The sequence below is a fragment of the Nomascus leucogenys genome, chromosome 21 (genome assembly GCF_006542625.1).
Source record: "Nomascus leucogenys isolate Asia chromosome 21, Asia_NLE_v1, whole genome shotgun sequence".
NCBI classification, from domain to species: domain Eukaryota; kingdom Metazoa; phylum Chordata; class Mammalia; order Primates; family Hylobatidae; genus Nomascus; species Nomascus leucogenys.
In genome coordinates this window covers 57,786,900-57,802,937 of record NC_044401.1, presented here as the reverse complement: position 1 = coordinate 57,802,937, position 16,038 = coordinate 57,786,900, and the positions used below count along the sequence as shown (strand labels likewise).

General features: G+C 37.0%; 1 protein-coding gene across 3 annotated transcripts in view; it reads left to right on the top strand.

Annotated features, from left to right (window-relative positions):
- GRM7 (glutamate metabotropic receptor 7) overlaps positions 1–16,038 on the top strand; it is an 883,018-nt gene that overhangs the window by 535,899 nt on the left and 331,081 nt on the right. For all 3 annotated transcript variants that reach the window (XM_003264928.3, XM_003264927.3, XM_030802151.1), the window contains exon 5: positions 13,502–13,642. In XM_003264928.3, the coding sequence (XP_003264976.2) occupies positions 13,502–13,642 (141 nt within the window). The remainder of the gene's footprint in view (positions 1–13,501; positions 13,643–16,038) is intronic.

The following is a 16,038-nucleotide window of genomic DNA, read 5'->3' as shown; positions in this document are numbered from 1 at the left end:
GCCATACGGCTTTAATACCAAGTCCATCCCATTGCTGTCTCTAAAATACAGAGCATGAAGTACTCCTACTAATAGCACTCCACATTGAGATAAAAGCAAGGATTTCTATGTCTGAACCAATCTGGCAGCAGATTGAAGTTATATTTCTGCAACACCAATTACTTAGAAAAAAACTTTGAAAGAAAAAAATAAAGCATTAGTCATCATTTTAAACATTTCCAAATGTACTGTATATCACTTCCTCCAAAAACTTTTTGAACTCACCTTATTCAGAGTCAGGAATGTTTGCTTCTTAATGTGAAACTTCCATCATTGCGTCTCTATAACTTCTGAATCTCTTCCCTTTCTGTTAAAATTATATGTGTATGTCCTACTTCTTGGCCATTTCCCTGAGAACAGGATCCATATCTGACTTATCCCCACATCAATATTAGTTATGACCCTTACAGTTGTCAGTGATAGACAAACATTGGGATTTGCCTAAGGTAAAAAAGGAGGGGTGTTGATTTATTATAAGAATAAATGGATGTCTTATAGAATCCAAGAGCAAGGAATATATCAAGGCCTTAGAAATGGATTGGAACCAGGTACTTGAACATTGTTAAAAATGTAAGACTCTTCTCCCTCAATGTCTTTTTTTTCTAGGACTCTAATTGACTCATCTCCCCATGCAAACTGAATTTTTCTACTTTTCAGCCGATGTGGCTGCTATCAGCAACTCCTGAGTTTACATCTCTTCTATAAAGTGAGCAGTCCTGGTTGATAGGAATTGGTTATTCCCAGTTTCAGGTTACCAACGAAGAGAATCTGGTTGGCACAGATAAGGTTAGGTGCTCACTCCCAACCCAGTCAGTTGGTAACCGTCACAAACCTATAAATGTGGAAGTGATTTCCTAGAAAACAAGATGTAGTTGTCCAAAAGTGTAAGAGGTCAGAGGTGAGGACAATTCACCTTTCCTATTATTGCACCTAATGCAATGTCTCCCTCTCAGGAATATCTTAGTAACTCAGGTGGTGAGAGAATGAATATAATCTGAGTTTGCTGCTTGAACTTGATCCTACATGAAGACATTTATTTACATGAGCCATCTATTCTCATTTTTACACTTCTGCAAATATGATGTCTTACTATGCCAGAAAGACATGGAGAAATAACATACATCAAAATAGCATGTTTTAGAATGTTGGACAGTTCTTCTCAAACCTGAAAATACCTGCAAATAAAAGTGACCTTTGATGTGAAATTGTAAAATATTATAAATACTAATTAAAGCTTCTCTAGGTGTCCAAAACACTTCTTCTATTGTCATGGGAATTCAAATACTAAGTGGTCATGCATCATGACACTGGTATTATTTTCTTTGAGTTTTGTTTTCCTTTTTTTTTTTTTTTAAGATTCTTTTTCCCCTCCCAGTCCTGCATATGAAAAGTCTTTCCTTTGAAAGGTTGCTTTTTTTTTCCCCTCAGTCATTAGGTGGTGGCTGAATCTGTGATTAGGAAGAAAATGAAATATCATTTTGGTAAAATTCCTTTTGAATTGTTATAGATGTTTGATTATATAAGTTTAGATGTTGAGCTCACTGAAAACTTCTGGCTGCTGAGACATTTTTAGACCAGAGTACAAAATGAAGATGGTAACCAGGCAACATGGTTCTTCTATAGTTATTAAAAATAAAACGTGAAGCTTCTACAATGCAGAATAATTCTCTGACAAGTTTGTCTGGCTTTCTTTCTGTCATTGCCTGGAAAAATGGGTAGGTCCCATTTGCTGAATTGATAAATAATTATATGCACTAAATACATTATTCTGTAAGATTATGATTCTTGGACAGTTATATACACATGAAACTGATTATGATAATTTACTATAATTCCTTAAAAAATCCTCCTTAGACATTTCTAAAAAAACATATATTACAAATGTATAATTTTATGTATTGTAATAGATACAATATCCACAATCTATGGAAACATAAATTTCACCCTACATTCATTAGGATGACATCAAGCTGAAATAATCATATGTATAATCTCTATGTATAAGAATATTACTCATTAAATCTTGGAAAGCTTTCATATAATAAATGATGACATTCAAAGAATGGCAACAAGATTCAGTCAACTATGGCAAAAGTACGTCCGTTATTTGATGTTTCCAAAGACGTGAACATGTGATATTATCTGAGTAATTCTGATATATATATATACACACACATTTTTACATATATATACACACATGTATGTATATATACACATATAAGAATGTATAGATGAGAATATATGTGTGTATATATGTGTATATATGTGAATATATTTGTATATATAAGAATATGTGTGTGTGTGTGTGGATGGATAGATAGATAGATATGCTCAAATTAAGGGGACCTTGTCTCTCATGTTTCTGGTACTCCTTGGATGGCTCGTCCAGGGCTATGTGTAAAATGGATATATGAGTGATGAAATTGCACAATCGTATAGAGTAGATATTCTTAACCCTGACAGCATGTCTGAATCACCCGGGAAGCTAAAAACATGGATGCTCAGGCCCAACAGTAGAATCTTTGATTCAGCTGGTCTGGTTTGGAGTCCAAGCAAAGGTAATTTAAAAAATTCTATACTGAATTCCAGTGTGTAGACCAGGGTGTAAACTGTTGTAGACGTAAGTTTTCTGCATATACTTCCTCTATGTCAGGGATAAGTTCCTAGAAAGAGGGGCTCTATACAAATCAGTAGTTGTGGATTGTTACAGCACTGTCCTGGAGAGGAGCATTTGTAGGTAGGCATCAGGTCTTGACAAGCACTCCTCTTGTAATCTAAAGGCTGTCTTCTAAGAAAGGCAGATCTCACTTGGGAATTCCCTGGTAGATTCTTGGTGATTGGTTTAGATTTCTCATGATCTTCTCCAGCTAGTTAATTAGGCTGACAGCCTTTCTGGGAACTAACCATCAGGCTTCTTCCTGGAAGTTGAGAAAGAAATAGAAATTAAGATGAGATATTGGAGTTCAGGCAACAGAGAAAAGAAATTCTGATGGAAGACTGATCCTTTGAGGCCTGGCTTTTATAAAAAGGAGTTTAAAATGTAATGCCTTGGAATCTACCAGTCCTACGGTAAGTGTTCAACCATTGTTGGCAGCAGGAGTACAATACCAAGATGTGTGCCCCGTGGAATTTAGCATAGGGAAATAACAACTGTGTGTTCCAGATACTCTCCCTTTAAGATCTTGTCCATCTCTTCCAACAGGAAGCATCTTGTTGGCCCAGTTGGAGATCATAGAAAGTTCTGAACTCTTTTGAGTCCTACATAAAAAAAAAATTAATGCAAACAAGAGTAAGCCAATGACACTCTATAATCAATAAAAAATGTTTGCAATACACCCTATTGGTCTTGGTTTTCTTGATAGACAATCTCTAACACCTACCATATTTCTTTTATGAAGATACTGAACATATTATATCAAGCTAAAGCACCATGTGTTTTTCTTTAGTGTCTTCAAGAGAGCATATTGAACTGGAACTTCTATGAGAACCGCAGAACAGTACACTTATGTTCAATAGCTAAAATCCATGCAAAGCATTTAAGCCAAAGCTCTGGGCATAGTAGTCACCTACACAGTAGGAGATTGTGTTGCCATTAATTAATTTAAATGTTTCTATCTGAAAATACCACTTTGTGTATAGTAAATTTTCAGGAATAATTTCTTGAAAATATGTCATATCGAGGATAGTATATAAGTTGTATGTTTTAAAAAGTCAGAAGAATATTAGTTTTTTAAAGCACTAAGCTAGAAAGAGGCTGGAGACCAGCTTTGTTAAGACTGATTATCATGATTGATTATTATTTTATTTATTTTTATAATTGACACATAATACTTGTACATATTTTGGGGTACATAGTATATTTTGATACACATATGCAGTGATCAATCAGTAATTAGCATATTCATCAGCTCAAACATGTATCATTTCTTTGTGTTGGTTGGGAAGATTCAAAATTGATTATTGATGTCTGCTATGGTTGTAGATGCAGGGAGTGGTGACATGAGTATATTTACTATACCTACTTTGGATAGTTATAAATAATAGATTTATAGATTACATTTGTAAAAGTTAGGTGTGTTTAGAAATAGTAATTAAGTTATCTTGGAGAATAATGGCTCTTCTACAAAATTTTACTGTTTGCAAAAGACTGAATATTGTATCGAATCAGCATTTATTTTGGAGAGATATATTTTATATACATATTTTTTGTTTTATGTTGCATGTGTCTGTGTTTTGCTTTATAGATGTATAAGGAATTAAAAAACATGAATGAGCTAAAAATAAAATATCGCTCATCATCTATTCATCAAATCATCTAATATCAACAGTAGGTTATCACATCATCTAATATGTCAACAATGTGTTATTAGTATTGATAGTGACATTCATTGTTACTATTGACATTGATATTAGATAATGTAATGAATATTATATATGTAATATTATATATATAATAGTAATACTATCAAAGTATTTTTACCTTTTAAAATATAACATAAAAACACAAATTTTTTTGGCTCCTAGCATACACTTTTGAAAACTTTCTGTAGTCTGATGGTTGCATACTACTTCAACACATGTATTGAATCATGTGTTTTGGGGACATTTGCAGTGGTTTTACATTTTCATTGTTCTAAATAGTGCTCAAATGATTATCCTTATAACTACTTTTAAAAGTATCTATCAGCTGGGCGTGGTGGCTCATGCCTGTAATCCCAGCACTTTGGGAGGCTGAAGTGGGCGGATCACGAGGTCAGGAGATGGAGACCATCCTGGCTAACATGGTGAAACCCCATCTCTACTAAAAATACAAAAAATTAGCCGGGCATAGTGGCGGGTGCCTGTAGTCCCAGCTACTCCGGAGGCTGAGGCAGGAGAATGGCATGAACCCAGGGGGCGGAGCTTGCAGTGAGCCGAGATCACACCACTGCACTCCAGCCTGGGCAACAGAGCGAGACTCCGTCTCAAAAAAAAAAATCATAAAAATTATTAAACATACATAAAAATAGAATGATATAATCAAATCACGTGAATTGAAAACCCAGTTTCAAACATTATCAATATTTTGCTATCAGGCTTAAACTTTCTCTCCTGAATTTTTGTTGTGATGGGGCATTTTAGATCAAATCTGAGACATTATGTCTTCTTAACTAAAATATTTTAGCATGTATCTCTAACTGATGGGAACCTATTCTTTATATCACCATGCTATTCCCATATCTGGTAAGATTAATAATTTTTAAAATCACCTAGTGCTTTAAATGCCTTTTCAAAAATGCATATCCTTTTTCCATTAGGATAAATACCTTGAAACATGTTGCTAGATCAAAAAATTTGCACATCTTTTATGGCTTTGGATATATGTTGGCAAGTGCCAATATGTATTGCAGTCAAGATTGCACAATTTAGTGTGACAATTACACTCATTGTTAGTAGAGGGAAAAAAGATATGAAAATATGGGGTGTCATTAAAACAACATAGTGTGGAAGGAGGAAGGGTAGAAAGGCAAGAGATTAGAAAGGCAAGAAATTATACCAACAACAATAAAAACCCAAGCCTGGAAGTAGTGTTGTAATACCTGTGAGGGATCAGTGCTCTTGAGTAAAACCCTTACCACATTTCTGCACAGAACATTTAACCACTAAGGCAGGGGTTCAAGTTGGCATTGCCATGAGGTGGGGTAGAAGGAAAGATAGCAGGAGCCTCCATCGTTCGCTTATTTACCACCCATTCCACACCCTATGGAAGCAGCCTGTGGCCTCCAGGTAGATGCCTCTTCAAGTCTCACCTCCTAAATCATCCACTAGAGGAATGGTCATTTTATGTTTCATCTCTACTGACCTGTGCATCCTGAGCAGCCTCACAACAATATATATGTGGACCATTAAGCTCACATGACTGCACATAGCATAGGAAAATGATAAGAGGCTTTCAAGGGTAGAGGGTTGTTACTTTACAGTGCCTGAAACTGATAACTAAAACTGTTTACCTTAACAAAAGGAAAGGAACCTGCATTTACTGAACAATTTTAAAATGTTGGTTTATCCTTCATATTGAAAATTTTAAAAATCATCTATAAGGTAGGTACTACTATCCTTAATTTATAAATGAGGAAAAGTAGGTGCCACTTTAAGTCTTATTTGGAATATGTGAAGACATGAATGAATGAAATAATAAGCAAATTAAAATGTATAGTTTGATAACAAAACAAAAGTGGCAGAAATGTAAGTGATAGACTTAGCACAAGACAAGTTAAGTAAGATAGCCAGTAGTTGGCAGAGGCAGGATTCAAATTCATGTCTATCTGACTGCAAAGTGAGGCTTTTAAGAGCTGAATATTTCATGTATAGTTCCTAGTGTTAAAGTACAAAGTTTCTTAAATTTTTTGTTATTGTTCTCTCTCTCTCTTTTCCTCACATGTGTGTCTGAGATAATTTTCTATTAAGTTAGCTTACATTTACACACTTACATGATAGACACTGTTCTAAAAACTGCATAATTAGCACATCCAATAGTTACAACAATCCTATGAAGTCTATACTACCATCATCCCCATTTTATCAGTTGAGAAACTTAGACTGGTTCGCCCATTTGCTCAAGGTCATCTAGCTAGCAAGTGTCAAAGCTAGGAATTGAACCCTAGAATTCTAGTCTCAGAGTCTGTTTTTAGCCATTAAACTATCAATTTAATATGTATTGTTTATATCCATATTTATTCCCATATGAGTATATTCAGATTACATAAATGCCCTTCTGTTTCCCAAGCAGTTTAAAGGAATAAAAAATGACAGGCACTCTGGTATTTTATAATATGCAACAGCCCTTTGGAGACATTTTGTGCAATAACATTGCAGACATTATTTCCTCTACCTCATCCATAAACACCTCCCGTGAGATTTTTGTTCTTTGTGGAATTTTTTTGTTGCAGTAATTCTTATTTGTTTTCTCAAAAATAATGGCTAGTTTCCACCTCTCTCATCAATAGACACACCAAATAATTTGTGGGTGCATCTGAGAGCCTAGACTCCTCTCATTAGATCAGTAATGATCTTCTAGCCAAGCCGATTTACATGTCTTTAACTACAGTTTACATCAGTTAATATTGATAGGAACTGGAATGGGGAAGGAGAACCGAGTCTCTGGCCTCCAGGACCTCAAAGATTCTCAAGAGAGGCAGACAAAAAACTGACACCTGTAACACTGCGCAAGTGCTAGCGGGGCTACCTGCGGAACATGTCCTGAGAACACAGCACATGGCATAGAGTCAAGGGTGCAGGACAGCCAATTCCTACAACCATGCAAAATTCCCCATTTTGCAGACAGAAAACCCAAATGCACTTGCTGTGGTTGAATCCATGCAGTGCTTCCTCATATTTCTTGTGGGATTATATGTTAAATTCCTCACTAAGGTTCAACTTGATCATTTTCCAAATATCCAACTGGTTGCTGTTTATTAGACAATTATTAAAAGCACATTGTTTTGCTAGCGATTTGAAATACTACCTTTATTCTCCACTACATTAAATTCTCATGTGCAATTGGGTCTAGTTCTGGACTTTCTGTTCTGTTCCAATGATAAATTGATTTCTTTATGTGCCAAGACTACTGTTTTTCAATAATAGTGAATTTAAAATCTGAATTTAAAACCTTCCGGAGCTTGCTCTCCTTTTTTTCACTTCCTTCCCCCAAACTACCAAACACTCATGTATACTTGCTCTTCTTTTTCAGCATTCTCTTGGTCCTGATATTTTTCCATACGATCTTTAAAAGCAACTTGTCTATCTCTAGGCAAGAAAAGTTTGTATTTTTATTGAGATCACATAAAATCTATAAATTAACTTGAACAGAATTGACATAAGTGAAACCTTCAACTTTTCCTGAAAGACAAAAGCCCTGATAAATGGAAAGATATCACTTGTTCTTGGATATTCTCTTTTTTTAGGGGGGGTGGGGTAGCTATTTTAATTGTGCTCTTTTTCACTGTGTCTCTAAGTGGTTATTGTTTGTGTATATAAAGATGGATCATCTCTCTGTGTAAATTTTATATCCTACTGCTTTCCCAACTTCTCTGTTTTGTGTTTGTTTGTTTGTTTTGTTTTGTTTTGTTTTTGAGATGGAGTCCCACTCTGTCACCCAGGCTAGAGTGCAGTGGTGGGATCTTGGCTCACTGCAACCTCTGCCTCCTGGGTTCAAGCAGTTCTCCTGCCTCAGCCTCCCAAGTAGCTGAGACTACAGGCACGTGCCACCACGCCCGGCTAATTTTTTGTATTTTTAGTAGAGACAGGGTTTCACCATGTTGGCCAGGATGGTCTCGATCTCCTGACTTTGTGATCTGCCTACCTCAGCCTCCCAAACTGCTGGGATTACAGGCATGAGCCACTGTGCCTGGCCAACTTCCCTGTTTTTAGTAGCTTTTTCAAGGATATATTCTTAGAGGCCTGAAATAGTATTTCTCATTTCAGTGAAGTTTTTAGATTACTCAAATTGCCGCAAAGGCACATTAGAGAGATGCGTTTCTCAGTGGTGGGAAGCTCGTGTCCACCCTGACAACCACGTACAGCTCAAAAATGAGAAATGTAGCCTAGGTTAAAGGCAGTCGGGCAGTGAGGAAATACTGTAAGCTGAAGATCTCAGGCCTAACTAAAGGGAATAGCTATTTTTTGAACACATGGAGTTGGGGTTCGCTGTTACTAGATCTTCTAACTTTATAAGCAAAACTAGAAATCTGGACTTTCAAGTAAAATCTTCTGGCTTTGAAGCTGATTGTAAAAATATTTTGGGGCTGGGCACGGTGGCTCATGCCTGTAATCCCAACACTTTGGGAGGCCGAAGCAGGTGGATTGTTTGAGCCCAAGGGTTTGAGACTAGCCTATGAAACATGGTGAGATGCTATCTCTACAAAAAAAAATACAAAAATTATCCAGGCATGGTGGTGCCCACCTGTGGTCACAGCTACCCAGGAGGCTGAGGTAGGAGGATCACTTGAGCCTGGTGGGTTGAGGCTGCATTGTGCCATGTTTGAGCCACTGCACTCCAGCCTGGGGACAGAGAAAGACTCTGTCTCAAAAAAAAAAAAAAAAAATATATATATATATATATACACACACACACACACACACACAAATACACACATACACACAAAATCACCACACACACACACACACATTTTGTGGCAAAAGAGAAAGGACGAGATAAGTCTATATGTTAAATATGCCCTACAAGCCACCACTTTGTGACATCTGAGAACGATATTATCATTTGGACCAAAGAGAAGCTAGGAAGGTGTACCACAATAGGATTTTTTATTTACTAAGGCGTATTCCTTTCCTAAGGATAACATAAAAAATGGCTACAAACTTGGTGCTTTAAAACAATAGAAATTTATTCTCTTATGGTTCTAGGGGCCAGAAATCCAAAGTCGAGGTTTCAGCTGGGGCCACAGCCCTCTGAAGGCTCTAGGCGGAGTAGCCTTCCCCGTTTCTTACAGGTTCCGCTGGTCCCGAGCATTCCTGGGCTTGTGGCTGCAATACCCCATCTGTGTTTATCTTCACATCTCCTTCTCGCCTTCTCCTGTATGTCTCTCTTCTGTGTGTATCTTATAAGGGCTCTTGTCATTGGATTTACAGCACTCATGAATAATCCAGGATCATCCCATCGAGAGATCCCTAAATTAATTTTATTTGTGATATAACTTATTACTATACAATATTAACGTATTTTCCAAATAATGTCATATTCACAAGTTTGGGGGGTTAGGACATGGATATTTTTTAAGAGCCAAATTTAAACCACTGCCATAGGTTATATTATAGAAATATAAAAGGGCATGAAACAACTATGTAGGGTTTAAAAATAGTTATAACGTCACCACCCAATCAAGAATACTAGCAGAAGGATAGATGCCCCAACACTCTGTTTCTGTCCACCATATGTCTGTCTCCTCTCTTGTACCACCAGAAATAATCTATTTTTTTAGAATATCCTACTTTTACTGTAATAGTTTCAATGTTTTTCTTTGTAGCTGAACCACATATGACTGCCTCATTAAACAATGTGGCTTATTTCTGCCCAATTTTGAACTTTACGTGACATAAATGATACTGAATGCATTCTTTCATTCCTGATTTGCACATTTGTTATGAGATTCATACGTGTTTTTGTGAACAGCATTTTTTTTTCTGTGTACTTCATAGGCATTTGGGTTGTTTCAGATTTTAGTTACTACAGATATTACCACACTACACATTCTTGAATGTATATTGTGGTGCATGTGTATAAACTTTCTCTAGTGCATGTACCTAGCAGTAGAATGGCTGGTCTTTTAAGAATGCACATTAACAATGTTAATAGATAATGCTGACCTATTTTTCAAAATTTTTATACTTATTTGGACTCTCAGCAACAGGGAATTCCCTGTTTCTCACCCTAATCAATGCCTCTCTCTTCTCTCCCCTTGCCTGCATCGCCTCTTTTCCCTTTTCTCTTTCTCCTCTCTCTTTTCTCTCTCTCCCTCCCTCCCTCCCTCCCTGTTGTCATTTCCTTTTGTTCTTTTTATTAATTGCTTCATTCACTGATTATATTAGTGTCGTATGCCTATGATGTGCTAGGAGCTTTATTTTTCTGAATCATTGGGCCATTCTTCCTAAGAAGGAAGCAGACCCTCTGTGTATAGGCTGGTGAAATGAAGCCTTGGCTGCCCCCTGGCACCTAGGTCAACAGGGGTGTTCTAATCTCCAACCCATGACTAGTGTTGAGAAGGCAGCCATCAGGACTCCTGGTCACTTTCTGATGCCTCAGGAAGCGCCATCAATATCTGTCAGCTCCCATTATCCTGGCAGAGCAGGCAGCTGTGTCCTCTGACCCCCTCTTCACATTCTGATAGGTTTCCCTTCGCACCACACACTTGCAAGAGCTTTTTCTGTCTCTCACCTGGAAAGGTCACTTCCCAAACAAGACGCCTGGGATAAATTATGTTTCTATTGTTTTGCACTCTCTTGTCTCAGCCACCAATTTCAAGGGGTGTTTGAGGGCAGCAACCCAGTTAAAAGAGGAAAGAACCAGATTGGTATGGTCTTAACACCAGCTAAAGTCCATTTCATTTTCTCTCTGTTGCTCTAAGTTTACTTTCAAGATTACGGGAATATTGCTCAACATGTTGCTTCAGAAGCACCTGGAGATTAATTTTTGAAATTAAATTTATCTGTCTAATAAAAGGAACAATTTCATAATAAAAATACCATCTGCCCCGTATAAAAGAATTATCTTTCTCCTTTAACATGACTCTGATTCTGTTTCCAGTGAACCAAAACTCTGGTTTTGGTGCCTTGGTTTACATTTAAATACCTGACAATTAACTAATAGTAATGGGATATGTGTTAGATTACTTTTCTTCTTGGCTCTAGTAGAAAGTTTGGAAAAAAATCTCAATTCACTATGACACACACACACATAATTATATTAATAGAGTTATTCTAATTTCTGCTTCTACCCCTGACTTTCCCTCTGTTCCACCTTGGTAACTGTAGATCTTGTATTGGACAGCCTATTCCTAAAACAAGATAGGTAGAATCTTTAGGTTGCAGGAACTATAATGACAGACCAAGAGTGATGGCTTGATGACTTCAGCCAGAGGGAAAACTTTAAACCATTCTGTATCAGAAGCTCCGTAGCCATTAATAAAGAAGAGCTATAGTGTGTGCCTAACCCAGAGAGCTGCCAAGTATATTCCAAGGCATTGTAAATACATGGCTACAACAAGATCTCTCTTAAAAACTTAAGTCTCTCGTGGACAATTTTATTCTTTGTGAATAAAATTGAATAGAGGCAAACTTCAAGACTTAATTTATTTTTTGCCCTAGCTTATAAGAATAAACAGACTCTTAGATCCTGAAAGAATCTGACTCAGCTAAGAGGAGGCAAGTCAGCAAGAAGTAACTAAATGGAATAATATCCATTTGATCTCCACTTCTGCTGCTTTGAATTGTCTGAGAGGAGCTCCGTTTTTTGAAACTGGCTTTGGCTCAGGACTATCAGACTGTGTAGTGGGTTTTACCGTTTTGATTGACTTATCCATTCCAATACCTGAACGCATGATTGTTTTGCTCTTCTACCTGTCGAACCACCCAGTTGCCCTGTGGAATCAATAGCTGATACAGTAAGTTGGTGATGGAGCATCTAGTAGAGAAAGAGAGGAAGTGGCTTGGTAAGTGGGCCAGGGAAGAGCTTCATAGCAGTAGTTGTTGACCGTTGGTAGCTAAGAGAATCTGCTAGGGAACTTGAAAATAATAATAATAATGAGACTCAGATACTGCCTACCTCAATGAGCTGGACTCTGTATTCTTTATCAGCTCTCCAAATGACTGCAATGCCCACCAAAATGTGAGACTCACTGTGCTATAGCATGGGTGTCAGAAACCAGGGTCTGGAATTAGGCAGATATGGGTCCAAATTCTTCTCTAAGCCTTCATTTTTAACTTTAGAGTATGGATCTGAGACTACCTACTTCCTTTGGTTGATGTGACATTTTATGAGAAAATGTACATAAAATACTGCTTATTTTTGTAATTGTAATGATTATTCCATTTTTATGGCCTTACAGGTAAGGGAAAACTTTGAATAATTTAAGTATTCTGGAAGTAAGTCCATATTTTTTCCTATGGTTCTTGATCATAGCACTCAACTTCGTAAGTTTCCAAAATTTTTCCATTGTCACAAACAAGATGCTTTGGGGGAAGGAGATGGTGTAGTCTTCATTGTTGCAGGTGGATTGAAGGAAAATCGTATAGGTTAAGTATGTACCTGCTCTTGGTTCCATGACTGAGTGTGATTCATAGATTTAGGATTTGAGCCTAGGCCTTGGGACACTGAATCCAATCTCTTTTTCCACTCTGACTCTTCCAAGATCTTATGACCCCATATGAACATTTAAAGTCACACTGTCCTAAAGAGGAAGCTAGAGACTTCCTGGCCTCCTCGTCCCTGCTTATCTGGACACTCTTTATACATTGAGGTTTATATTGGACTCAGTTCACCTACAACCTCTTCAAAAACTTTTCCTCCTAATTTGACTAGAAAGTCAATTACAGAATAGGATATTGCCAAGTGAAAGGAGGTTCTTAAAATAATATTCATGGATCAGGAGCTGACATGGTTAGGGATGCAGAATGTGGCATAATGGTTGACCTTAGGCATGTTACTATTTCTTATAACTCTGTTTTCTCACCTGCAAATGGAAATTATGCTAGTAACTACCTACCTGTCAGACTGAACTAGGAATTTAGTCATAGATTAATGCAATTAGAATATTTTTCCTCCTTCTGTTAATTTTTTTTTCTTGGTTGACACACAAGAGGATCCAGTTCACTGAAACAAAGAAAAAAAAAAAGTCACTTTTATTTTTATTTCCGAATGTGCCAGCAGTGTGCCCTGCAAGCACTGACCTTTTCGTTTAACTCTGTGTAGGGTTTGATGCCTACTTTACGTCCCGTACACTTGAAAACAACAGAAGAAATGTATGGTTTGCCGAATACTGGGAGGAAAACTTCAACTGCAAGTTGACGATTAGTGGGTCAAAAAAAGAAGACACAGATCGCAAATGCACAGGTAATTTAATTCTCGTTGTCCTTCTCCTATTACTGTACGTGGCTAGCACTGAAATGTCTGCATAGCTGACAGAAGGAAGCTTGGCTGGAGACAAATTGAAAAGTAAATTAAATTTTACTAGACTGTTCAGAAAATGGAACAGGAGCATACGTCTTGCAGGACAAAAGATGTACAGACAAGAATGTATTCTTTTCTGCCTGTCTATCTAGCAGTAATTGACATTTTCAGTGATTCTTTGAATTCAGAAGGGGTCATGTTGCTTTGAATCCTCTTGTTCAGTTCCAGCCAGGAGTACGAAGTCATTTTCACATAGACAAAAATCTCTGACAAATCCCATGCCATTGCCAGATTTAACTGTTACCACGGACCATATACTTGATTAAGGAAACAGAGTGATTGGGTTTAGAATAATGAAAATCCCAAATGATTTTCATTAATGTCTAAGTTAATCAGTTACCTACTATTTAAAATATTCACAGTTCTTTATATGTAACCTTGCAAATGAAAAATATCTGTGAATAAGTCAGAAGAAAAATCACACATTCATTCGTTTATTCACTCACAAATATTTACTGAGTGACTCCTTTCTGCTATGCACTGTGCTAGGCACTGGGGATCTGGTGGTGAGCAAACTAAGTGAGAATCCTCCCTCTACGTTGCCGAGAGTCTGGTGGAAGGAATTTGACTTTATTCCAGTGATCTCACGAACGAATTCATAATTACAAACTGCAATCCATGTTCTGAGTGTTATGAGGGCATACGAAGTTTACTCATGTTGAAGGTAGAAGCTGTCTCAAAAGACTCTTTTGAGAGAATGATGCTTGGGTCAAGATAAAATGAAGGAATGGACATTGGCTGGTTATGGAAGGAAAATAAGTTGGAGAATTCTGATTAAACATGGTAAATGGCTTGCAGTAGGAGAATTTTTGTGTTTCTGAGGATGTGAAAAACAGAAAAAACATGATTGAAGTACACAGAACAGAGAGAATGTGTGAGCCAAGCCTGCAGGTGTAGAGAGATGGTCCAGAACTAAGTCATTTTAGGATGTATGTAGGACTTGGCTTTTATCCTAAGAGCCGTGGTAACCATGGAAGGGTGTTACACAAGGGTATGACATGATCTACCATCTTATCAACTAGACCTCTTTAAACAGCAGCCTTTACAATTTGTAATGATGACCTTCAGGTATAATAAGGTAATAAGGCTAAAATGTTTTATGTATGATCAAGAAAGACACATTCATGTGGGAAACAGTTCTTCCTCTAGTCTATCTTTGTAATGTAGCTGTTTGAATACTGGTCACCCACATGTTGTAGATTAATCCACTCAACAAGCATCTGTTAATCAAGTAATACATGGTATCAGGAACATCATGAAGTCTCTGAGGGTGCTTAAATGTAGTCTCAAGGAGTTTTCTGTGAAAAAGGAGAAATGAACAAGATATGACTAGAAACATGAATAAAAATAATGCTATAAAATCAGTATGATGCATATATTAAAGGTATCATTCAGTCAACTGGAATATTGGATCAACCGTATTCTCCAGACCATGCTGTATAACAATAGTTCAGAGATATGGTCCCTAGAATACTGGGGGAAAAGGGAAAATATTAATTTAATATTGACTAGACCTAGGCGACACAAAGCTTTCAAGTGGAAACTGAAAAAATTAGCTTGATATCTGGATAATTTGTCTATATGTCAGGGCACATTCAAGTGCAGCAGAAGTATGTAGATGATTGATGACAGTTTTCATGGGTTCTTTCTGACATTTGGTGTTCTGTAGAGTGTCTGGAAGGTGGAATCGATTGATAGATGTTAGGATTGTCCCAGTCTGAGGCCACACCTCTGACTTTTATGAGCTTAAACACAGGCTGGTTTATCTGGAGCCATGCTTTAGATCATTGAGAATTTGGGTTTATACAAACTAGTAAGGTCATTATGCAAGCCTCTACCTTACAAAAATGGAAATAGAAGTGCTTGTGTCTTCCTAACTAACATGCTTCTTCCATGTGAATATTTATAATCGCATTCACTAAATTATCAGTGTACCCAAATTATTTGTGTATTCTCACCTTCCTTTTTCCTTCCTCATCACTTTCTTTGTGATGAGCTGTACCATATGGAATGGAGGTAGATACTGTTACCATTACCGTATCTCTTACTCTTCCACCTATTGATATGGTGGTCGTATTTTGTTTGTTTTTCTTATCCTTCCTTTTTCCAAATCCAACCATATGTAGATCTTTCTTTGGTAGTATTCCAAAAAATACTATTTAAAAAATCTTTACATTTAAGTATACTTCAGTTTGGAAGTGACGAATCAGTGGGAAAGGTAACCTGGTTGCATGCTTTGGTAACTAGATTTTAAAACACTAGAACAGGCATGTTAGAAA